The 26,100-nt window shown below is 37.9% G+C and overlaps 1 protein-coding gene across 2 annotated transcripts in view; it reads right to left on the reverse strand.

Moving 5' to 3' along the window:
• LOC106881071 (uncharacterized) overlaps positions 1-20,934 on the reverse strand; it is a 31,477-nt gene extending 10,543 nt beyond the window's left edge. Inside the window, exons 1-3 of one of the 2 annotated variants that reach the window (XM_089351083.1) lie at positions 20,800-20,934; positions 15,088-17,126; positions 14,313-14,411 (exon numbers count right to left, since the gene is read on the reverse strand). In XM_089351083.1, coding sequence (XP_089207209.1) covers positions 14,397-14,411; positions 15,088-17,126; positions 20,800-20,857 — 2,112 coding nt within the window. In that variant the 5' untranslated portion in view covers positions 20,858-20,934 and the 3' untranslated portion in view covers positions 14,313-14,396. Of the gene's footprint in view, positions 1-14,312; positions 14,412-15,087; positions 17,127-20,799 lie in introns of those variants that run through there. The other variant, XM_089351084.1, reaches the window with a different exon arrangement.
• Between the last annotated feature and the right edge of the window lie 5,166 nt (positions 20,935-26,100).

Genomic DNA, 26,100 nt, shown 5'->3' on the forward strand with positions numbered 1-26,100 from the left:
CCACTTAGTATACATAATATATTCGACTTTATTACCTTAAATTAACAACTAAAATTCTAACAAATATCCAAAACACTACTTAATAATGATTATTAATTAATTTACTAAGATTAACCTAATCACTACGTTTGGAATATATTTCGTAACTATTTCTATTAGCAGTAATTGAGATGACATAACGTAACAAATTCTTAGCTATAACTAATACAACAGTCTTTTTATATTTATACCTAACTGAATATTTAGAACGTTTATATTACAATTCATAAAATTTTCGACCTATTATCTTACGTTAGTATTAATTTAAAACTATAATTAACAATGCTTATTAATTAAATAATATAGATGAACTAAATTCCCATGTATTGATAATATCCCGAAATTCTTTCTATAAACTACATTTGTGATGACGTAATGCACAAGATCTCTAGATGTCGAGAATGTAAACAAATAGTATATATTCATCGCACCGATTATATGGTAGATAAATTCCTATGCTTTATGAGGATATCAATTTATGTAAATATACTTAATAGAAGAATTAATTAAATCACACTAAAATATAAACAAATACTATCGAATTAAAAGTTATAATGGGTATATATGTCTATGATTATATGTATACATTTATATACACGCATGTGTATGTATATCGATATATATATATATATATATATATGTATGTGTGTGTGTGTGTGTGTGTGTGTGTGTGTGTGTGTGTGTGTGTATGTAAATGTATGCGATTATTAATATGAGTCTTTTATTACCATATAATTCCGCGCACACGCATATATTGAGAAATCATTAGGATTAAATATTTTCTGGAAACGCTTAACCGCATGTAAACTAATTTAAATTTCTCCCACTGTGTTAATTTTTTCTTATATATATATATATATATATATATATATATAAAGTGAAGTATATTTGTCACTTAAATGTGGCTGACCCCTAAGGGTGGATGTTACTGTTGCTTTTAGCCCCAGGAGAACATCTCCTCCAGCTGGCTTATCGACACACATCTGTGTCCTGTCTATTTTTGCCAAGGGAAGTTATCTTTCCCATCTTGATCTGCGATACGTACGGACCCGAGTTTCAGGGTTATTTCCCTTCTTCAGCGTACGATAATCGCCGATCTTCGATGAGAAAGACAATCTCTTGGCAAAATATAAGTCTTTTTCCAGTGAAGTTATTCACTGATTTTCGGTCAATGTGGAATCTAGGGATAGATGAGTGATTGTTGAGAGTTGTTCAAGCCATGCAGAGGGATGCTGTCAGTAAGGTAAAAATCGGCAACGAGTATCACAATGAATTCAGTGCACAGGTAGGAGTTGACCAAGGAGCGGTTTTCAGCCCCTCTTGTTCATCATAGTCCTCAAGGCCATAACAGAGGAATTCAAGGCAGGCTGCTTTCGAGAGCCCCTCTATGATGATGACTTTGTTCTTATAACTCAGTCACAACTAGAAGGCTAGGTTTGGAGTCAAAGGGCCTTAGAGTTAATTTAGCAAAGACCAAAGTCTTATTAAGTGGGAAAACAAACAAATCACAAATACTTGGAGGAGATGGCCCTGGTCAATATGTAGAAAAGGTGTCGGTAGAAACTTCATAAGATGTACCGGGTCCAAGCTGTAGGCACATAGGAGGTGCAGCAATATCAGAGGAAGGTCTACAGAGAAAGTAATCCTTGTGTGTGGCAGATGAGTGGGTACAATAAATACTAGGAATGTACTGAAAATAGACTTCGTGAAATATCCGACGGGATACATAGCAATAGTAGATAGCTTCCCCAACCTAGGTGGCCTAATCAGCAGCGGAGGAGGATGCACTGAGTGTGTAGCTGCTAGAATACGAATGGGCTAGGCAAAGTTCAGAGAGCTTCTACTTTTGTTGGTAACAAAAGGCCTCTCCTTCAGACTGAAAGGCAGATTTATGATGCCTGTCTGCTAACAGCCATGCTACATGGCAATTAAGCAAGGGCTCATTAAATAGATGCATATATATATAATACAGTGTATCCCCACTTATTCGCGATTCGCCATTCGCTGTCTCTGTTATTCGCGGAACTGATAAATGTTCGCAGAAACAACCGCATATTCGCGGAATCGTAAATATCGTCCGCGATTTTTATGGCTTTTTTCGTGGCAATATATATTTATTTACACATTTTAGGCTAAATTATTAATAACAATATACCGTATTTGCCCGATTACTGGACGCCCCTTCGCAGCTGAAGCTTCCTCTGATTAGAATAGCCGCGCATCACATCGATTGATTTTTTTTTTTAGATACAAGTACACTGTATCTTGTATCTCTTATTCCTGCTTTCAATCAAATCTTGCTAAATTAGCTAGCGATGACAGATTAAAGATATATACAACACGAGACTGATCATTAATTTTATACCAGGTCTTTTTTTAAATCATCGCTAGATTTGATCATACACATTGTTTATTTCATCAGGATAATTTTTAAGATCGTGAGCCAATATAGCCTCATTGAAATAAGGTTACTTGCTGACCCTTCCTTGTCTCTCTCTCTCTTATTGTTATTATTATTATTATTATTATTATTATTATTATTATTATTATTATTATTATTATTATTATTATTATTATTATTATATAGATTACTGTATCTAGTGTTAATACAAACTTAAGTTTTCAAAACCATGATTATTTATATATCCCCTCAATCTCCCATTGGTGGCATGCGCATATTAGACGTAATGAAGTTACTTTTGTAGGTTCTTTTTTGGAATAACTGCGCCCATTAGCTATTTTGTTGAGTGCTGTGTTTTTCACGGCGTGTTATTAAAGCCCTGAGATGCCACCCAATCGCCCTACACCTAAGTGCCAGAAAAAGGTTATGATGCTCCATGAGAAGGCACAACTGTTGGATATGTTCCGGGAATCTAAAAGTTATGCTGCAGTAGGTCGCTATTATGTTGTCAACGAAAATACCATACGCTACATAAAGAGGAGTGAGGTGGCGATCAGGACTACCGTAGCAGTAAGTTTCTGTGAACGTGCCAAAAAGATAACGATAATGAGAAATAAGCTCTCTGTGAGAATGGAATTTACTTTGGAATTGTGGATCAGTGACTGCTAGAAGAAAAACATCCCCTTGAGCAGTAACATCATCCGCGAGAAAGCGCGGAAATTATACCAGTAGTTCGACAGAGGAGACGGCGCAGAAGGCACCGAAGAATCGCAACCAAGACCATTGACAGCACCGGAGCCCGAAGATTTTCAAACCAGCAAGGGATTGTTTGACTGTTTCCAGAAGCGGTTTCAAATACAGTGTGTTTCCCTGCATGGACAGACAGCACCAGCTGACAAAGAGGTCGCCGAGAAGTACCTCGAGACCTTCAGGTAGATCATCGAGCACAAGGGATACATGCCAGAACAGGTTTTCAATATGAACGAGACTGGCTTGTTTTGGAAGAAGATGCCTTCCGGAACGTACATCATGAAGGACGAAGCTAGAGCACCAATATTTAAGGCACAGTAGGACAGAGTGATGCTAATTATGTGTGGCAATGCTGCTGGCTCAATGATGAAACCAGGACTTATCTACAAGTCCGCGAAACCGAGGGTCTTCAAAAATAAGAATAAAAACCTGCCTCCTGTCCACTGGATGCATACCTCCAAGGTCTGAAGTACCAAAAGTCTAACTTTGAATTTGATCCACCAATACTTCATTCATGAAGCCAAGGAATACCTCCAAAACGTATGCATGGAATGCAAGGTGTTGCTTGGTATGGATAATGCTGGTGATCACTTTTTGGATTTAAATCACGAGGTAGACCAAGTCGAGTTCCTCCCTGCCAACAATACCTACCACACCCAGCCTATGGATCAAGGCGTGATCCGTGCCTTGAAACAACGTTATACTTGGGTCTCTCTGCAACACCTTGTGGACGCAATGGATTCGAACGAGAATTTCAAGTTAAAGGAGTGCTGACCTAACTTCACGATCGCAAGGTGCCTGTCAGCCGTCCACGCTGCTCTTAAAGACAAGAAAAAAAGAAACTCTCTTCGCATGTTGGAAGAAGGTGTGGCCAGAGTGTGGCCAGGACAACGAGCGCTTCTCACCTGAAGATATTCAACACGACCCTGTCAACAATGCGGTGAAATTGGCAAACGTACTTGTTGACTAAGGTTTTGACATCACGCAAGATGAGGTCAACGACCTCATCGATGCCCACTCTGAAACTCTGACAGGCGAAGATTTGTTGGAGTTAACGAAGTCTGGCAGCGAAGAGGAGGAGGAAGCGCCAGATCCAGAGGAAGCGCCAGATCCAGAGGAAGAGAAGTATGAGGTGGGCCTGGTAATCGAACGTCTGCCCGTCCTTTTAAAGACAGCAAAAAATTGCAAGGAAAGGCGGAAGCATGGGATCCCGGTATGGTTCGGTCTGTCCAATTTAAAAATACCTTCGATGCTGCCATGCAGATATATAAATTTCTCCTCACCACCATGGAGAAACAACGACAGCAACTTCTCATTACAATGTTCCGCAAGCCCACCAAGAAGCCTTGCACGAAGATACGACATTCCCTAAAACACCCGAAGAAGAGGCGTCACCTGAAGTTCTTTAAATGTTCTTTGCTGTGCAGACATTACCTTCAACATTTTCATCATCATCGTCGTAAATCAACAAAATTCATTATCGGTGAGTAACCGCACATTTTACTTTATTTGTTATTAACTTAGTATTAAAAATTATATATATATATATATATATATATATATATATATATATATCATTCAACCACGGTAGAGGTTGAATATATTCTCAAGTCCACCATTTCGGCAATCACAACAGATTCCAAGCTTCACCACTAATTCAGTTCTCAACTAAATTGCAAACTGTTTTGAAGAGAACACCTCCTTAGTTACACTTTGGCATAAATAGTTTGAGATTTGATTCAGTAGAAAAAAAAGTTACATCAAAATATGTGAGACCTCAAAGTGGGCAGTAAGGCAGGTATTCATCTTCAATTAACATATTTTTAAACATTTTAACATGAAAGTATACTTTTCTTAGGCTTAAATGATATAAAAATGCATGAGGTACTCAGAATCGTTAGTCGCATTGAGCAAAAATTAGTAGAAAAATAGTCATGAGGTAAAATTTCATGAAATGTGAAATAAGTAAGTGAGGAAGTTAGTAAGGGACTAATACCCCAAGCAATAAAAATATATTTCTAAAATGAATGCTTACAACCCGAGGTAGCGAGCTGGTTAAAGCGTTAACGCGCCGAGCAAAATACTTATCGCTATTTCCTCTGTCTTTACGCTCTGGGTTCAAATTCCGTCGAGGTCGGCTTTGCATTTCATCCTTTTTGGACATATTCATTTTGACGTACAGTTTATTTAATTAATTTTTTTTTTAACTAAACATTTTGAAACTTCCGATACTGGTAGAATTTGTCACATGGAACAGGGTTGGTTTGAGGCTAAATAACAACGCTATGGTAAATTTCTAAATTAACACCCGCACGATTTTCAGTAAGGAAAAAAAAGAATTGGATTTTTTGCGTGGAATCAAGTTCCCCTGACCTCCTATTATGCTGCAAATCCCTTATTTTGGTTCGGGAAATTATTTTTCGTTGAATGAATTCCTGTGACCTCCTAATATTGCAAAATTAGGTTAAGGTGAGCCTGGTAACTGATGGTTTTGTGGTCTTGTTATTTGCAACTTTTGGCGAGCCGTGGTGCAACCAACAACATGGTAAAAATCCCTGACATTAATTTGGTGTGGATGAGTAATATCAAATAATTCAATCACAAAATATATTTAAATTAAACATGAAAAAAAATAATTGAAATATTATTATCACTTAAGTGGAAAACTTGAAATATTATCTTTCAGTATTTTATAAGGTAAAATCTTGAATTACTAATTGACACATTTCTAATTATCTTATAACAGTAATACCTGGAAAAATCATGGATTACATGGAAAAATGCGAGCATGAAAAGTAATATTCTTAAGATTATAAACCTTGAAAAGTACAGGACAAGTTATTACACTTGTAAAAGTATAGGACAAGCTATTACTTCTAGTAAAGTGAAGAATAAGAAACATTTTACTTGCAATATTGCAGCTAAAATTAAAATTTGAATATTAAAACTTACTTTATTATAGTTTACAAATAACACTATCCTTATTTAAGTAGAATTTGGCTAATTTACTACCTTAAATAAAGAAAAAAGTGACTAGACAAACTTACAAATTAGCTGAACATTTTTGTACAAGAAATTTCTTGTTCGTTACTTTACGAGCGAGCCATTCGCCCTGAGTCTCTTAGATTTAGTAATCAGATAAGTTTACAGAAGACTAGGATAGAAGAGAACTTGACTAAAGAATTAGAGGAGGCCATGGAATATGGCTCTGTATCCAGAGTGATGGTGGCGAGAGCGGTTTGGTTCCGTCATCTCAAAGCCAAACACGAAGGGTGTAGAATCAGGGCTAAATTACGTGCGGTGAGGAGAGAGGGTATTAACATTGCCGGATGGGCACATCGTGTGGAGAGTCGGAGAAGCAAAGAAGCCTCTATAAAGACTTTCACGGACCAACATGGGCGTACGATTGAAGGACAGGAGGAGATGCAAAAGGCTTTTCACCAGCATTTCTCCCAGTATTTCGAGGAGAGCGACGCACTGGGTCATGGGGAGTTCTTAAAGAACTTCCTCGCCGTTGGGCCGCGACTGTCAGCACGGGAGGCGGAATGCTGTGACGGGCCGATTACAGCTGCGGAGGTCGAAGAGGTGCTGGCTGAGTGCACCGGGGACAAGTCGCTGGGGCTGGATGGTCTGCCCTATGAATTTTATCATAGTATGCCTGACTTGTTCAGACACTTGCTGGCCTGCATCTACACAAACTGGCAGCAGAATGGGAGGATTCCCAGCTCTGTGAGTCGGGGAGTTGTGGCGCTGATCAGAAAAGACCCGAGCAAGGGGGACCATATTAGTAATTTCAGGCCCATAACTTAATGTAGAGTTAAAGATTTTGACCAAGGTGCTAGCAAAAAAGGTTGACGCGTGTCGCGAAGAAACTTGTAGGGAAGGCTCAGACATGCGCTATCCCAGGCAGGTCAATCCAGGACATTCTACACCTTAGACAGTGTTGGTAAATTGTCCGGTAAAGGTGGGGCACTAGTCCATTTAGACCAAAATAAAGTTTTTGATAGGGTAGACCACCAGTACCTGGCGGCAGCTCTTGAGGCTTCTGGGCGGGGCTCGGACTTCCGCTTTTGGATCACTGCCATTTATGGCGACATCAAATCCACAGTCCAGATAAACGGTCACCTGTCGGTGCCGTCTGAGGTCAAGCGCTCGGTTCGTCAAGGGTGCCCCTTGTCTTCGCCTCTGTATGTACTGGCTCTTGAGCCATTGCTGCGGAGGCTGGAGAGTTTGAGGGGCATCCCCAATGAAATGGGATGTGGTAAGTCTGTTTCTTGCCTATGTGAATGACTTCACCATCACAGTGTCCAATGAAGCTCAGTTAACTTGTGTAGAGGGTGCAATCAAAGGACACGAGGCAGGGGCAAATTTTAACAAGCACAAGTCCATTGGCTTGAGGCTCGTCACCTGGTATGGCAAGACGATAACGTCCAGTGTCGTGGGACACTGGATGGATGGTCCTGTTAAGTTGCTAGGAATTTGGTTTGGACAAGATTCTCAGACGGACAAGAATTGGAGTGAGGTGGCAGACAGGGTGGAGGCCCTAGTCCGGACTTGATCTGGAAAGGCGCTTTCCCTGAAAGGGAGGGCGGAAGTGGTGCTTGTGTTTATTGTATCTGCTATTACCTACCGTCTGACCGTTGTCCCTTGCCCTGATTCGTGGCTAAGCAAGTTGGCACACCTCTTCCGCTTGTTGTGGAAGGGAAGCCAAGAACCGCTAAAGGGTGGGTTAGGGATGCCTTGGCTTATGATGTGCAGGCATGCACTGAAGCTAAGGCATCTCTGGCTCTACCTGAATGGTAGCCAGGTGTAGAATTCACTGGCGGAGGAATTCTTTCCACGACCGGCCTCCTTGGAGGAATTTACACCCGATTTGATTAAAAGACGTAATACGGCTGAATGGCAAAAGGAGTGCCGACAGGCACTCACGCTAACCCACAAGGCGGGCAAAGCCGGCAGCGGGAATACAACCTCGGTATTCTATAAAGGGCTGGTAGAGTTTAAGAGTGATGACGTCCTGGGTGGTACTCTGGGGCTCGATGAGAACCAGCTAGCCAACCTGTTTCAAAGAACTTTCAGGCCGTGTTACTTGGATAAGTACCAAAGATCCCTGACCTGGCAGTGATATAGGAACGCGTTACCTGTTCGCGAAAAATTGTCCAGGCATGCAATATCAGTGCCACCGGCATGCCCAAGGTGCGGGCAGGACGATGAAATCGTATTTGGGTACAGTCGCAGTGTTGAAATAGTGTGTATGGAGAATTAGAATGCAAGGACTCGTGGCAGGATCCTTCATCTCCGGCACTGGTCTGCTGTATTATTTCAGATATCATCTGAAGAGCAGTACAGGTTTGGAGAAGAGACACTTGTCGCGAAGTATATTCGAGAGAAGATGGGATGATATAGCAAGGAAGTTGGGCGTGATTGTTCCTACTTAATCTCATTCGTGGTAGAAGCAAAGGTGTAGTCACTGGACATAATTTGTGTGTAAAAAGTGGGAAATTTCTTTTTAAATTCTTATATACATCATCAAATTTTTAAATTATCATAATATGAACTTGTATAGCACTATTCGTTTGTAACGTCCTCTACTGTCCTTTTCTGTATACAATATAAATTATCATAATAAAGAATCCCACTTAGTTACATCTCGTTTGGCTGCTGCTGCTTGTGTGAGTTTATTTTGTTTAACGTTTATTGCTATTGCACTGTTTGTTACACTTGTTATACTTGTTGAATTTGAACTGCTATCGTTTTGTTAACGGTAATTTTCGCTCTACGGGTGATAATTAGTTCTGTTGGATTGTATTTTTTTACTGATTATTTTTTACCCGTTTTCCCAAAAATTATTAATTTTGTTTTTTGTGATAAATTTGTGTTAAGGAAACCATTTTGTGCAAAATGGAATTCAATTTATTATCTAAGAAGGATTTCCCTGAGATGGAAAAAGCAACTAACGTTGAAATAGTACAAAAAGGAGAAAAGCAAAAGCCCAGTTTTTCGGCCGCTGTGGACGGAAATTTAATAGAGATGAATGTGACTAAGGAACACTTATTCAATTACCGAAATTTAATTAAGAAAAACGGAAATGACACAAAGTTATTATCCCCACAGGAAACAGTACAAAGTTTAGTGGCGAGAACAGCAGTATATAAAATATACAACATAAAAGAAAAAAGAATAATGTCGGTGAAAATTGAGAAAGATGTTTGGCGCCCATTTGGAGCCAAATTACCTACGTGGGACGTGGGGGTAAGGAGCGTCACAGTAGAGACGCAATTCTAAAGCACAGATATTGTAAGGGCGGTATCGACGAGAACATTGAAAAGCGAAGAAATAATATTACGACCCACTTATCTGGGGCGAAGAACCGCCAAGATAACGGTAGAAGAAATTCTAGCAGGATATGATGTAAGGTGGATGGCGGCACTGTGATTTATGATGTAGAGGAGGAGATGGCAATGCTACAAATGAAGAAGAGTGGGGGAAGTAAACGTTGGTGCAAGCTTCGAATGATGCGTTGGAAACGCTGTTAGATAGAGTTTTCATAGTGGCAGGGCTGAGCGTCAGAGTCGCGGTCGAGGGACGTAGGCCTCGGTGTTTAAAGTGTGGAGAAAAAGGCCACGTCCGCTCGGAATGCTAAAAAAAAAAGAAACAAAGAAAGACTGAAGCCCCTCCTCAAAAAGAAAAAGAAAATACTAACGAACAACAAGAAAAAGGAGAAAAAGAAACAGAAAAAATACAGGAAAAAAGACAAAAAGAAATAGAATATCCAAGAGAAAATAGAAAATACAACTCTTGTGGCGGAGGAGGACATGGAGTTTACGACGGTCATATCACACAAAAGAAAAAGAGGCTCAAGCCCCGGACTCCCCTCCCTAGACAAAGAAGACAAGCATAAACACCACAGACACACAAGAAGAACTTCCCCACTCCAACCCCCAAGTAAAGACCCTTTACCAAATCCCCTCCTAAAACAATCAAAAGATAGTTACGTTCAACGAAAAAACGCTGTATTAGCAAAAAGTAATTGGAGTACATCATAAGACACGTCTATATAAAAATAATGCAAGGCATGCCACCTAACATCCGTTTGGCGAGAATAGATGCGGAGCTGTTCCAAGGGTTCAAAGAAAGATACTCCAAGGACATTCACGTTGTAAACCAGGAGATGGCGCAAAAAAGCTTACGTTTAGCCCAGTGGTTACACCTCAGAAAGAAAAGGAGGGGAGTTTGCGAATTCGTGCAGCCCCTCCCCAAAACTTAAAATGTAAGTAAAACTTTTACTGTGGAGATTAAGTTGGGATGTATAAATGCGCGTTGCCTGGGGTCGAGATGGAAACAAACTTGTCCCCTAAACGACCTTAGGTAACTAGATATTGATGTTTGTGTTGTGACTGAGTCTAAACTGAACGGGACACAAGCGTTCTCGCCTCTTCTAAATGGCTACGAAAAATTTATTTCTCCTAGTCGGCGGAGAGGCGAGGGTGGAGTGGTCTTGTTCAGGAAAAACTTGGACTTACAGGTAAGCACAGTCTTTCAGGACACAGAAGATAGCCTGGTCGTTTTGGATGTGACACGTATGTAAATAGTCCTTCAGGTTGGTAGATGTCTACCCTCCTAAAGAGTGTAGAAAGGTGGTTTTCTTCGAGACATGGAGAGTTTCTTAGTAACGTCAAAAACTCTAGTTTTAAAAGGAAACTTTAACACTATTCTCGACGCACGGGTGGAAAGTCTTGGCTCGACTGATAGAAGGGGAAATCCTGGCCTCAAAAGGCTACTAGGAAGCTATACACTAGTAGACCGATATAGACTGGATAAACTGCTCGTTCCACAGTGGGCGTGGACTAATGACGACGGTTCACACAGATCTTATTTATATAGGATATTCGTTAGAGATAGAGATAAGAATACGCTCAGTTGTCCACGCTTTTGTTGTGTCACTTACACGAATCACAAGTTTGTGACGTGTGAGGTATACCTAGATAGATATCATAGGCAGGAACCAGGGTACTGGAAGATGAAGTCTATTTTGTGGCCAGGTGAAGGAGTTAGTGTAGAGGGCATTATGCAGCGCCATCTTTAATAATAGATAGTGGTGCGCATTCGTTCTGAGTCTCTTAGATTAATAATCAGCTAAGTTTATAGAAGAATAGAAGGGAAACTAATTGAGGAATTACATGAGGCCATGGAATATGGCTCTGCATCCAGAGTGATGGCGGTGAGAGCGGTTTGTTCCGTCATCTCAAAGCCAAAACACGAACGGTGTAGAGTCAGGGCTAAGTTACGTGCGGTGAGGAGAGGGGGTATTAACGTTGCCGGATGGGCACGTCGTGTGGAGAGTCGGAGGAGCAAAGGAGCCTTTATAAAGTCTTTAAAGGACGAACATGGGCGTGCGATTGAAGGACAAGAAGACATACAAAGGGCTTTTCACCAGCATTTAGCCCGGTTGTTTGGAGAGATCGACGCACTGGATAGTGGAGAGTCCCCAAAGAACTTCCTTGCCAGTGGGCCGCGAGTGTCGGCACGGGAGGCGGAATGCTGTGAAGGGCCAATTACATCTTCGGAGGTCGAAGAGGTGCTAGCTAAGTGCACCGGGGACAGGTCGCCGGGCCTGGATGGTCAGCGCTATGAATTTTATCGTAGTATGCCTGACTTGTTCGGACACTTGCTGGTCTGCGTCTGCACAAACTGGCAGAAGAATGGGAGGATTGCCAGCTCCGTGAGTCAGCTTGTTGTGTAAGGGAGGAAAGCCGCCTGTGAGGCGCTCCGTATGCTGCCAAGAACCGCTAAAGGGTGGGTTAGGAATGCCTTGGCTAATGATGTGCAAGCATTCACTGAGGCTAAGGCATCTCTGGCTCTAGCAGGATGGTGGCCAGGTGTGGAATTCGCTAGCAGAGGAATTCTTTCCACGACCGGCCTCCTTGGAGGAATTTACACCCGATTTGATTAAAATACGTAATACGGCTGAATGGCAAAAGGAGTGCCGACAGGCACTCGCGCTAACCCATAAGGCGGGCAGCGGGAATACCACCTCGGTATTCTATAAAGGGCTGGTAGAGTTTAAGAGTGATGACGTCGATGACGTCCTAGGAGGAGCTCTGGAGCTCGATGAGAACCTGTTCCAGGGAACTTTCAGGCTGTGTTACTTGTATAACTACTAAAGACCCCTGACCTAGCAGTGCTATAAAATTATCGAAGCATGAAATATCAGTGCCACCGACATGCCCAAGGTGCGGGCAGGCGATGAAAGCGTACCTCCATCCGGACTATGAATGGAAAATGAGGCCTTTTTTGTTGTGTACAGTCGCAGTGTTGAAAGAGTGTGTATGGAGAACTAGAATGAAAGGAGTCGTGACGGGAACTTGTATCTCCGGCCGTGGGTTGCTGTATTCGGTTGGAGAGGAGACACCTATCGCGAAGTATATTCTGGAAAAGATGGAAGGATGTAGCAAGAAGGTTGGGTGTGATTCACCCTACTTAATTTCATTCTTGGTAAAAGAATAGTGTAGTTGCTGGACTTCACAGTCATGGTTTATTTGTAAAAGGTACAAAAAATATATATCTTTTTCCAGTGAAATTATTCACTGATCTCGAAAAAGTGAAAACAAGCAATGTTAGATCTCTGAACGAGGTATTAACAGTGAATAATTTCACTGGAAACAGATATATGTATTTGCATCGGGATATTTTTCGCATCGAAGGTCGGCGATGTCGTACGCTGAGGATGGGTAAATACCTAGAAACTCGAGTCCGTACGTATCGCAGATCAAGATGGGAAGGATGACTTCCCTTTGCAAATACAGACAGGACACATATGTGTGTCAATAGCCAGCTGGAGGAGATGTTCTCCTGGGGCTAAAAGCAACAGTAACATCGACCCTTAGGGGTCAGCCACATTTAAGTGGCAAATATACTTCACCTATATATATATATATATATATATATATATATATATATATATATAGGTGGTGCATCAGCATGGCCGCAGCTCTAAGCTGAGACTATAAATATATATATATATATATATATTAAGGGCATTACTACACGTAAATACCTCACGCTATTAGGCACTCTTAAAGTCAAAACTACCGTAATAAATATGTATTTATTATGGTAGTTTTGACTTTAAGATTCCCTAATATCGTGAGGCATTTACGTGTAGTAATGCCCTTAATATAAATATATATAAATATATTTAAAGGGAATAATTATGAATTTTTCCCTTATTAGGTTTTCACGCTGACTACTTGATAAATTCTTATAAAGATTTTACATGCATATATATATATATATATATATATATATATATATATATATATATATATATACATACATATACATACAAATATATATATGCCTATATGTAAGTATTTATTTAGGTATATTTGTTTCTATGCATGCATGTTAAGTTTGCCAGCATAAGCTAGAAGTATTTTTTAATGTTAAGTTGCTCGTATCTATGATACTACTACTACTAGTACTACTACTACTACTACTACTACTACTACTACTACTTACAAATTCATACTAATATATATATACGCATGTATATGTGTATGTGTCTGTCTGTATGTGTGTGTGTATTTTATGGGCAGCTCGAATTACTGAAAACGTGACAGGTTCCACTTTTAATCACAATGTTTGTGATTTCCAAGTTAATCTGGAACAATACGTTTCCAGCTCTTCATCAATGTTTCTTATTCTGCTCAGTTTTATGTTTGTTATGAAACTATTGCCGTGTTGTTGTTATGGATGTTCCTTATTCTCGTTCATTAGCTCCTGACTTGCAATTTTCGAAATATTAAATACAAGATTCTTTCAACAATCCAGAAATAATTTGACCAAATTTACTTTGTCTTTCCAGGGTCGATAAAATAAAGTACCAATCAAATATTGCGGTCTGTGTAATCAATTTGCCCCTCACCTCAACATTACTGGCTTTGTCCCAGAATTTAAAAGAAAGATTATTTATGTTTTTATAAGGTGCAGAATATAATTTTTAGCACAATCATTCAAGTATTGAAGTATTGAAATATTTTTCATCCCAGATATTCAAATGGATAACTTCGTTATCTAAAATCGTTTGAAGAATTTTACAATTATAAATCAAACAAAAATGTGTAGTATGTATATGTTTTATTTTAAACTCTGTTTGTAATATTTACACTTATCAAAATTATCGAAATAAATTAAATGTCTTTCATCAGTAACGTCGCTTCTGAAAGGAATAGAATTACAAGAAATTAATATATTTATCAGATTGGACATACATATTTTGTATACAAATTAAAAACAATTACATAGACTAACTACAGAGTGAAATTTCTACTTAAAAAGTGTATATTAGATTCAATAAATATTATATTATCTTACAACAAAGTATAGATATTTCACCAGGCGCAATAATAAACAGAAAACTCCAACTCACTCGCTCACGAACTTTATGCTGAAACGTGAGACAATATATCGTAAATTTTGCAAATCTGTAACGCAATGATTCGTACAATGGTAACGTAATGTGAAAGATAGTCTACTGGTTTCACAAAAAGAGCAATAAAGTGAGTTGAAATATTGAAAGTAAATAATTTACTTCCATATGAATTATTAACTATACGCATATATACAAATCTCATGTTTACAAATAAGGAGACACTGGATCTCTTCATGATAATGGTAGTGTCAATAAAATGAACTAGTTCAAATGAAGATCAAAATCGAATCACTGATACCAGTTTTTGTTGGTTGCATAAATATAGTACAGTGACAGAATTCCAGTTCTTACGCTAAATATTACTTAATTCCTTGTTATTTTGTATCTGTTTATGATGCGTAATTATATCGGGATAAGACTGGTGATATTAGGGAGATCAAAACTAATAGAAAACTTTACTCACCTGTTTATAACAATCGTATTTGGTACACTTGACATTTCCATTTGAACATCGACAAACGTTGCATCTATCTTGAGTCATAAATGTTTGTCCCTCTTTGTAGGTTTTTCCGTAATATTGGCACGTGGTTGGGGGACAGTACATTTTAGTACAGGATACTCGACCAAACTGTCCGCATCTACAGGTGTTGCAGTCATCTTTAAATGTTTGGCCAGCGGAATATGTATTTCCTTTGTGTATACAGGGTTTCGTGCATGGTTTCTGTTCACAAACCGCTCTTCCTCCAGAAGTGCACTGACATTTGTTGCAATCATTAAACCATATAGAACCAATGTCGTAATGCTTGCCGTTGTAATTGCAGGTGCATAGATTTGTTGTGCACTCTACTCTACCATCGATTTTACAAGTGCATGTATTGCAGCCTTTTCTAAATGAATCTCCGATTCGGTAGGTGTTTCCATTGTAAAGGCATTGACATGGGTTATTAGTACAGCTTACTCTCCCGTTCACTTCACACGTACATCTATTACAACCCTGTCTAAATGTTTGACCTACATTGTAAATCTGGTTGTTGTAAGTACATTTGCAAACTTTGGTTGTACATTGGACATATCCAGTTGATAAACATTGGCATTGGTTACAATCTTCATAAAATTTCTGACCAATTTGATAAGTTTGTCCTTTGTGTGTACATCGACACGTTTTATATGTGCACTCAACTTGACCGTTATTTTGACATGTACAAGTGTTGCAGTCATCGTTGAATTGTGCTCCGAAATTATAAACTCTGGTTTTGTAAGTACAGGTACATGGATTTGTCGTGCAGTCTACACTTCCATCGGCTTTACATGTGCACGTATTACAGTCTTTTCTAAATGTAGCACTTATTTGGTAGGTGTTTCCATTGTAAAGGCAATTACAAGGGTTATTAGTACAGCTTACTCTACCGTTCACTTCACACGTACATGTATTACAACCCTGTCTAAATTTTTGACCTACATTGTAAATCTGGTTGTTGTACGTACATTTGCAAGCTTTGGTTGTACATTGAACATATCCAGTTGATAAACATTGGCATTGGTTACAATCTTCATGAAATCTCTGACCAATTTTATAAGTTTGTCCTTTGTGTGTACATCGACACGTTTTATATGTGCACTCAATTTGACCGTTAATTTGACATGTACAAGTATTGCAGTCATCGTTAAATTTCTGCCCAATATTATAAACCCTATGATTGTAAGTACAGGTACATGGATTTGTAGTGCAGTCTACACTACCATCGATTTTACATGTGCATGTATTGCAGCCGTTTGCAAATCTTTCGCCAATTCGGTAGGTATTTCCGTTATAAATGCATTTACATGGCTTGTTAGAACACTGGACTGTGCCACTAGACAAACATTGGCATTCATCACATTCACCAAATCTTTGGCCAATATTATAGGTTCGTCCTTGATATGTACATTGACAGATTCTTGTTGTACAATCTACTTGACCGTTTATACAACGGCAAGTGTTGCAAGCATCAGCGAAATTTTGACCCTCTTGATATTGTGAATTTTTGTAATAACAGCCACATTTATCGCTGTTACACTGCACTGTTCCTGTAGTTTGACAAGTGCAAGTCTTACAGCCATCATTGAAACTCGCTCCAACATTGTAGACTTTACCATTATACTGGCACTGACACACATTATTAGTACACTGAGTATGGCCAGTAGAAAGACATTTACATCTATTACAGTTGTCTTGGAATTCTTCACCTTCTTGGTATACCTTTCCCTTGTAAGTACATTGTTTAGTGCAGTCATTGTTGCTACAGTGTACCTGACCACCGTGTTTGCATTCACATGTATTACAGTCTTGCTGGAATTTATCTCCTACTCTGTAACGTCTACCTTGATAGATACAAGTAGATCCCTGTCCATAATCACAACGTAAATTTGTACAGACTGCTTTGCCATATTCCTCACATACACACGTGTTGCAGTCGATCTTAAATGCTCCTTCATATCTTATTCCATTATGTATGCATTGGTCTGTAAAAAAGATCAACAGTAAATAGTTATTTCAATTAACCACAACAATGTTTTCTACTGCAAATTGAATATTTATATTCCAAGGTAATTTCTCATATACGTACACCCATACATACATACATACATACATACATACATGCATACATACATACATACATACATACATACATACATGCACTATATCAACTTCAACGTCTGACATTACAAGAATTTATTTCAATTATTCTTTAAATTTTATGCTTCTTAATGACAGAATCCGGTACGTTTACTTTCTGTTTTCCATACTAAAGATTTATACATACATATATACATATATATATATATACCCTAACATTCCGTTTTGAACTGCCGTGGAAAGTGTGATTTAGTGACTGCCTTATCCGAAGCCGCTAGAAGTGACTTCTCCTTGAGTCGGTAGTTACAGTTTAAAGTAGAAAAGACAAGCTGTTTGTCAATGCGTGACAAGAATTTTTATTTTAGCTGTGCAACAAAAACTTTAAATTTTCCGTGACAGCTGTTTCTAGGTTATACCATCTATTGGAACATGTCTAGCGAAGGTTTCATATGCTGAGTATACTGTCATCGGAGAGAGAGAGAGAGAGAGAGAGAGAGAGAGAGAGAGAGAGAGAGAGAGAGAGAGAGAGAGAGAGAGAGAGAGAGAGAGAGAGAGAGGGGTTAAACATATGTTACGGCGGAAGGATGTTCCTCATCAATTATTGTTGTGGTTCATAATGTCTAAGAAAAGGAGGAAAAATCCCATTAAATCCATTTACATCGGGTATTCCTTAGGTAAATCCATGATCAGAGAGAATGGTTCGATAGTTATCCACGGCGAAGGTAAATGGATGCTTGCACTTCCAAAGTTGGATAAATACTAACAGTTCCAAAGTTGAACAGTATTTGTCCAACTTTGGAACTGCTAGAATCCGTTTTCTTTCGTTATGGATCACTATCTAACCTTTCTTTCTGATCATGCATTTACTTAATAATACCCGATCTAATTGGATTTAATTGGATTTTTCCTCTTTTTCCAAACAAAATGAACCACTGCTTTTCTGTTAAGACCCAGATATTTCATTACATTCTCATTCTTACTTAGTAGCATTAACAGGTATGTTTGTGTTGTTGGAATGAAGCTGTGTAGCTGCATGATGAATGTTGCTAATGCTTTGTCCTTAACCTGCTCAATTATTATTGATCATCTCGCATAAACATTTCACTTTATAATTAAAACAGGTCAGCTGACAGGAAACACCACTGTTGTGCTCAGCTCTTAATTTTCATGTATATAATATACAACTGCTTTATTTTAATATCTATTGTTTTGCAGCTCTCATTACGGATTATTTTAAAATTAAGTGCAGATTTATTCATCGATATCAAGCAAACATAAAGTATCCATACTTCAATGCCTATATTTATATTTAAAATAGGATTATTAGAAAAATTGAAAGTATTTAAAAAGAAATAACAATATTCGATGATGAAAGAATTTCTTAATTAATTAGGTACAGTTATTTATCGCGTTAATTTTTAAATGGTAGTTGATAGAGTGTTGCCAAATTCAGAAATTCTTATTACAGAATCTCAGGATAAAACTCGTTCATTTGGTCTTTGAAATTTGGGCAATGCAGCATTGAGTACAAATATTTGTAGAACTTTGTGATTATATGTTGTGGAACTGTGAATTTTAACGTAAAACTGGTTACAAATCGTATGGGGAAGCATCTTGCTTAGATCTTCATCAAAAGCAAGAGATGCTACGAATATTATGACCTGAGGTATTGGGCTTTTTCTTACTTAGATATGTAAATATTTATTACAGCATTTCTGGGGATGTACATAATACACAGATACACACAGACACACAGACACACACACACACAGACACACAGACGCACACACAAACACACACACACACACATACATACATACATACATACATACATGCATACATACATGAAACTCAAAGAAAAAAAACATATACATACAGACATACATAAATATAAAGGCACGCACACACACATACACACACATAAATACAAATATATACACAAAAAGAAAACACAGGAGGGACAAGGTTTAACAAATATGTGTGTGTGTGTGCGCATACACACACACACACACACACACACACACACACACACATGCAGATATTCGGGTTTTAATCGTAATATATAAGACAGGTTTAATTGAACAAATCGACTCCAGTATTATTTCTAAGTCGGGTACTTATATCGACTCTTTTGCCGATTCACTAACTTATGGGGACGTTGTCAAGTGATGGTGAATACACATGCATACATAAATATATACAGTGGGCTTGTACATAGTTTCCGTCTACAAAATTCATCAAAGGTCATTGGTCAACCAATGATTTGTAAAAAACACTTGTCTTGGGTACCGCCATGTGGGACTGAACCCGAAACCACTGGTTGTAAAGCAAGCTTCTTTACCACTTGGCCATACATATGAACATACACACATACATACATACATACATATATATATATATATATATATATATATATATATATATATATATATATATATATATATATATATATATATATATATATATATATATATATATATATATATATATATATATATATATATATATATATATATATATATATATATATATATATATATATATATATATATATACATACATATATGCATACATATATATAATCTCATGCTACCCACATCAAAAAATTAAAAATGTACAATAAAGAATTCAGTCTAAGATATCTCATGTCATAATTACCTGTAGACATAAATATCTTTCAACTTATAAATTCTTCCCCCAAAATAATTAGCCTATAGGATTTTAATCTAGTCACCCTTCATATTTTGGTTTCATCTTAAAATTCTATTATATATAGCGTCGTAATGTGTCTTAACATTTAACTTTAATCCTTATTATATCATCCGCATGAACAGTATGAGCTGACAAAGCATTTGTTTTTTAAAAATTCTCAAATCTTTCATGTCTCTTAAAATTTTAACAACTCTTTAAATCTTTTAACTCTGTAGAGGTGATTGCTATGGTTGAAGCTAGCTCGCCCATACCAGCTTATATCTTCCCGAAACGGCCGTCAGACTTTTCACTTATTCAGGATTCCTCTTAAATCATTTTATACATTCTCATCTATCCTCATTGATTCTAATACGGACAATCAATCTCGCAAGTACATCTATGTATTTATATATTTATATGTTTATGAGTTTTATATATTTATAAATCTTCGTATATTTATATATTTATAAATCTTCGTATATTTATATATTTATAAATCTTCGTATATTTATATATTTATAAATCTTTGTATATTTATATATTTATAAATCTTCGTATATTTATATATTTATAAATTCTTATGAATTTTTACCATTTCATATATGTGAATGCATCTACGTATATTGTGGAGAACTTCGACAATTTGAAATGGAATGAATGAATATGAATACCGACCTTTGAAATTTGTTTCTCTCTTTCTTAATTTTACACACACACACACACACACACATACACACACACAAATATATGTATGTATATATGTAATGTGAAAATGAATTTTAATAATACAATCGTTTATAGATTTAACTAAATAACTAACCAGAATGTACCAGAAATGAACAATGTGGAGCAGTATAATTTACTTACAGTTGTAGCTGTTCACGCATGAAATAGCTACTATTACTAGTAACAGTTGGTACAGCATGATGGTCAGTTGCTTTATGCTTTCTTTCAGCTCCTGGGAGATTGATGACTGTTGTTTTCCGAAACAAGGACAAGTTTGACAAACGTCTTAGAAGAGTTCTTTATATAATCCTTAATAAACATGATCAATTGCATAAATTAAAGAAAAATAAGTGTTTCATCTAAAATCATTTACATCAGTATTTAAAAATAACAAATGTTCCTCCTACGATAAACTATTCAAAAAAATGGGTGAATTCTTTTCCTTGTCATTATAATATCTGAAATGTTTTACAAATTGATTCAGTAATGAATATGTTAACCTCACATGTTAGCTAATGTGTTAACAAACACTAAAGTGATTATAAAATAATTGTTGTATACATTAATACCGAATATGCAATGACTCCGATCAAGTTTTCATATAATTCTTGAGAAAAGCTTTTTACTATCTTTTCTGAACATTAAATGTCCACGCCCAACCCAAATTTAGTTTAGATTCACATGCCTTTCCACATGTAAGTCAAAAATGTATTTTCCAGTTTAAGGAGATTTTGCGTTCCTCTTATATTTTTCTAACAGTACACTTTTATATCAACTTTAATTGTGCCTAACACCATCTTCTGATACAGAAATCTAGGATATATTTTCTTCCAGACACTTTTTATAATGCCTACATGATTTGTATCGTACGCTCCGGTTTTAATCTCTACACCAACTTCAGTCAATTTGTAGATAATCGTTCATCTAAATGTCTACCCAGAGACAGATTAACAAATTATTCCATTAAATTTGTTGCTAGTTTAATTTTTCATTCTTTCTCAATAATTATTACATTTTTCTTATTTCTATGAACACATTGAACCAAGCTTTAATCTTTAATTATCTCATGCTCTGAAATTATTAACTAAAACTTTTTTCACTTAGATATAATTCAACTCCTCTGGATTTGCTTTATTACCTATCCAAGAACCAGTATATAGAGCATGGCCTTAATTACACAGCTATATGTAACACTGCTGTACAATACCTATTTGCGTAAACTGTATCTCCAAGATTGTTCCACTTTATTAATGATCTTACATGGATCTTAATTCTTTTATTCTTTTATTTGTTTCAATCATTTGACTGCGGCCATGCTGGAGCACTGCCTTTAGTCGACCAAATCGACCCCAGGACTTATTCTTCGTAAGCATAGTACTTTTTCTTTTTCTTGAATCATCACCTCAGATTATACTAACAAGGACATGAAGACTCTGTAACAAATTTTTTTATTCATATTTGCCGGAGATTTTATTATTACCTGTAAGTTTACAAAGATTTAATTATTGCTGTCTTCTGCTCATCAACTGAACGTGCCGAACCGCTAGGTGACGGGGACTTAAACACACCAGCATCGGTCGTCAAGGGATGTTGGGGGGACAAACACAGACACACAAACTCACACACGCACGCGCACGCGCGCACACACACACGCACACACACACATACACACACACACACACACACACACACACACACACACACACACACACACACACACACGCACACTGCACGTTCAGTTGATGAGGCAGAAGAAAGCAATAAGTAAATCTTTGTAAACATGCAGATAATGATAGAATCTGCGCCAAGTATTAATAAAGAAATTTGTTAGAGTCTTCATGTCCTTGTTAGTATAATCTGAGGCGATGGTTCAAGAAAAAGATAAAGTGCGATTACTTTCGTAACTGATGATAAGATCCTGAATAAACCCCTTGTACTTGAAGTCTATTACGAACCAGTGTAGTTTTTGCTCTTGCAGACGAAACTGGATACGATTTTCACATGACAGATACAATTATCGATTACTAAATCATGCAGATGGTTGTACTGTGTTTCATATTTTTTTCCGAACAACTTGACTTTTACTATGAATAGTGCATCCTTATGGGAAATACACTGCAAACTAGGTTGTCTAGATAATTTTTATCGATATTTGAATAATTTCAAGATAAAATGGAAGCATAGATCAAAGTCAGTAGGAGATTGGGGGGGACTCCGTCCTGTAAAAGATTGTGTCTGAGTGACATCCTTACAATAATTCTCTTTTCCTCGTATTATGCAGATGTTCTCAGTCATGATTCTTCCTCAAATGCTCTTTGAGATATATGCAAGTAATTTCTGCTAATTTCTACGATATACATCGTTTTGTTGTTAATGCAGAAGTCTTTCAATCTGTTATTTGTGATTCCCTTTATGCAGATGACTATGACTCTATTGTACAATTTTTCATGGATTGTTTTGCTCCATCTTGTAGAGTATTTGGATTCAACCTCTGTTTGGAAAGCTCTGTAATGTTTCATCCAACTAATTAAATTTTATATATTCAAATGAAGTTCAGATATAAAAAAAAATAAGCTTCAAAAGAATTTTTATATCAAATAAACAAAGAATAAAACAGATGTTTGAATAAAAAAATATAAAGTAAGTTTATTGTCTTTTAGAACTTTCCAAATGTTTGATATCTTGCATCATTTCCGTCAATGAATATTTTTGCAACTTCTTCACAACTAATCTTTTTCAAAACTTCTCTATGAGTGTGGCATTTTGGAATATGATTGAAACTTTACTGAGTTATGGTCGATCGCAGCCAAGTATTGAATCTCAGCATAGCGATTTTGCTCAAAGTGATGGATCTTCTCAAGCACAAAATAATACCATAGGTCTCGGTCATTGCCTCTACGAGGCCCAACGTTCGAAAGGAATTCAGCCACTTTGCCTCCGTGAGGCACAACGCTCGAAAAATGTTCTTAAAGTGCTACCGGCACGGGTGCCAGTCACGTGACACCATCGGCCATGACTACGATTTCACTTAACTTGACAGGTCTTCACAAGCACAGCATATCGCCAAAGGTCTTGGTCACAAGTCATTGCCTCTATGAGTCTCAAAGTTCGAAGATCATGCTTCACTACCTCATCCTATGTCTTCCGGGTCTACCTCTACCACAGGTTCCCTCCACAGTTAGAAATCGGCACTTTTTTATACAGCTGTCTTCGTCTATACGCATCACATGACCATACCAGTGCAGTCATCTCTCTTGCACACCACATCTGATACCTCTTATGCCTAACTTTTCTCTCAAGCTGCTTACACTCTGTCGTACATGCAAACTGGCGTTGCACATCAAGCGAAGAATACTGGCTTCATTTCTTTCAAGCCTACGCAAGTCCTCGGTTGTCACAGCTCATGTTTCACTGTCATGTAGCATAGCCTTTCACATACAGGCATTATACAATCTGCCTTTCACTCTGAGAGAGAGACCCTTTGTTGCCAGCAGAGGTAGGAGCTCTCTGAACTTTGCCCAGCCTAATCTTATTCTCGCAGCTACGCTCTTAGAGCATCTACCACCACTACAAACACGGTGACTTAGATAACAGAAGCTATCTACTACCTCTAGCTCGCTCCCTTGGCAGTTAATGGAGTCTAATTTCTGCACATTTTCAGCGTTTATTGTACCCGTGCATCTTCCACATACAAAAGCTAGTTTCCCTGCTTACCTTCTTTTGATATTGCTGCACATTTTCTGTGTCCATAGCCTACACCGGGTACATCTTATGGAGTTTCTAACTAAGCCTTTTCTATGATTTATGATTTGTCTGCCTGCCTACTTACTAAGACTTTGGTTTTTGCTAAGTTAACTAAGCTATTTAGATTCTAAACCTTGCTTTCACACCTGAAACTTCTCTAGTTATGGTAGTGATTCAGCTATAAGAGCAAAGTCATCAGCATAGAGGAGCGTCCAAGAGCAGCCTGTCTTAAATTCTTCTGTTATTACCTGGAGAACAATGATGAACAAGAGCAGGCTGAGCACTAATCCTTGGTGAACCCCTACTTGTACCTTGAATTCTTCACTGTACTCATTGCCAACCCTCATCTTACAAGTAGCATCCCTGTTCATGGCTTGTACAGCCCTCACCAACCACTCGTCTATCCCTAAGGAATCGAGGGACCCTGTCAAAGGCTTTCTCCAAGCCAACAAAGACCAAGTACAGAGGTTTATCTTTGGCTAGGTATTTATCCTACAGCTGTCTTACCAGAAATATAGCATCAGTGGTGTTTCTCCCTGGCACAAAACCAAACTGCATCTCATCTGGGCAAACTCTCTCCATAATTAGTTTGGCTATGCCTCTCTCCGTAACTTCATCACATGAATCTACAGTTTGATACCTCTGTAATTATTTCTAAGGCATCACTTTTACCTTTGTAGCAGTTGACTATGGTGCTGTTACACCAGTCATTAAGTATGACTCCTTCGTGGACCATCTGATTTACAATACGAGTGACTAGACTATAACCCACAACGTCAGATATTTTAAACATTTTAGCGGTGATTCCTGATGGACCGGGGTCTTTCCCTGTCTTCATATCCTTAATTGTTTTGTCTACCAAAGTACTGTCAATATGGATAGCTGGTCCCTCCGTTCAGTAGTCTTCCATAATGGCATTTTCGAGCCTCTTTCTTTGCAGAATCATTAAATGCAAATGCACCATCATCCATCTCACTTATTACATCACGATTTTCTCTCACACAGTCTTACAATCCGAATCACTTCAGTTCTTTCGTCCTCACATCGCTCAACATAGGCAAACTTCTTTTCTGCTTCCCCCTTGGCTAGATACACTTGTCTCCTACCTTCCCTTCTGGCTATCTGATACAGTTCCCTGCTACCCCACATTTCCAGTCCTTCCAGGCTCGTTTCGTTGCTCTAATGGCCCTGTATTCCGCCAGCACGTTACCTTAGGTCTGGTTGGAACTTCAGACCACCCACAGATTTGGTCTGTGGCACTCAGCAATCTGTCCCAAAGTAATTCCCAGTTAACTACTGTCACAAGTTCGTAGCTCCTCCTCCCTCTCATCAAATTTCTCTGAGCACATGAAGAGTCCTTAAGCTTCCAAATCTTTCTTTTCCAGATTGGTCTGCTTCTTAGCATCCTTCTGAAATAGAGTCTAAAATCACTAACGACTAGTCTATGCTGGTGTAGGGGCATTCTTCCCCAGGAGGATTTTTGTATTTAAAAGCAACCATGCATCCCGCTGCTTGGTGAGAATGTCATCGATCTGGCTAGCACAATCACCTGATTGGTAGATTATCAGGTGGCTTGCTGGCTTCCTGAAGTTGGTGTTGCAGATCAATAAATTTTTGCATCACAGAACTCCAGTAGCCTTGTTCTCTCTTCGTTTCATGAACCAATTCCATGGTCCTCATGTACACCATCGAAAATAC

Source organism: Octopus bimaculoides, chromosome 4, assembly GCF_046866305.1.
Source record: "Octopus bimaculoides isolate indiv1 chromosome 4, ASM4686630v1, whole genome shotgun sequence".
Classification (NCBI taxonomy): domain Eukaryota; kingdom Metazoa; phylum Mollusca; class Cephalopoda; order Octopoda; family Octopodidae; genus Octopus; species Octopus bimaculoides.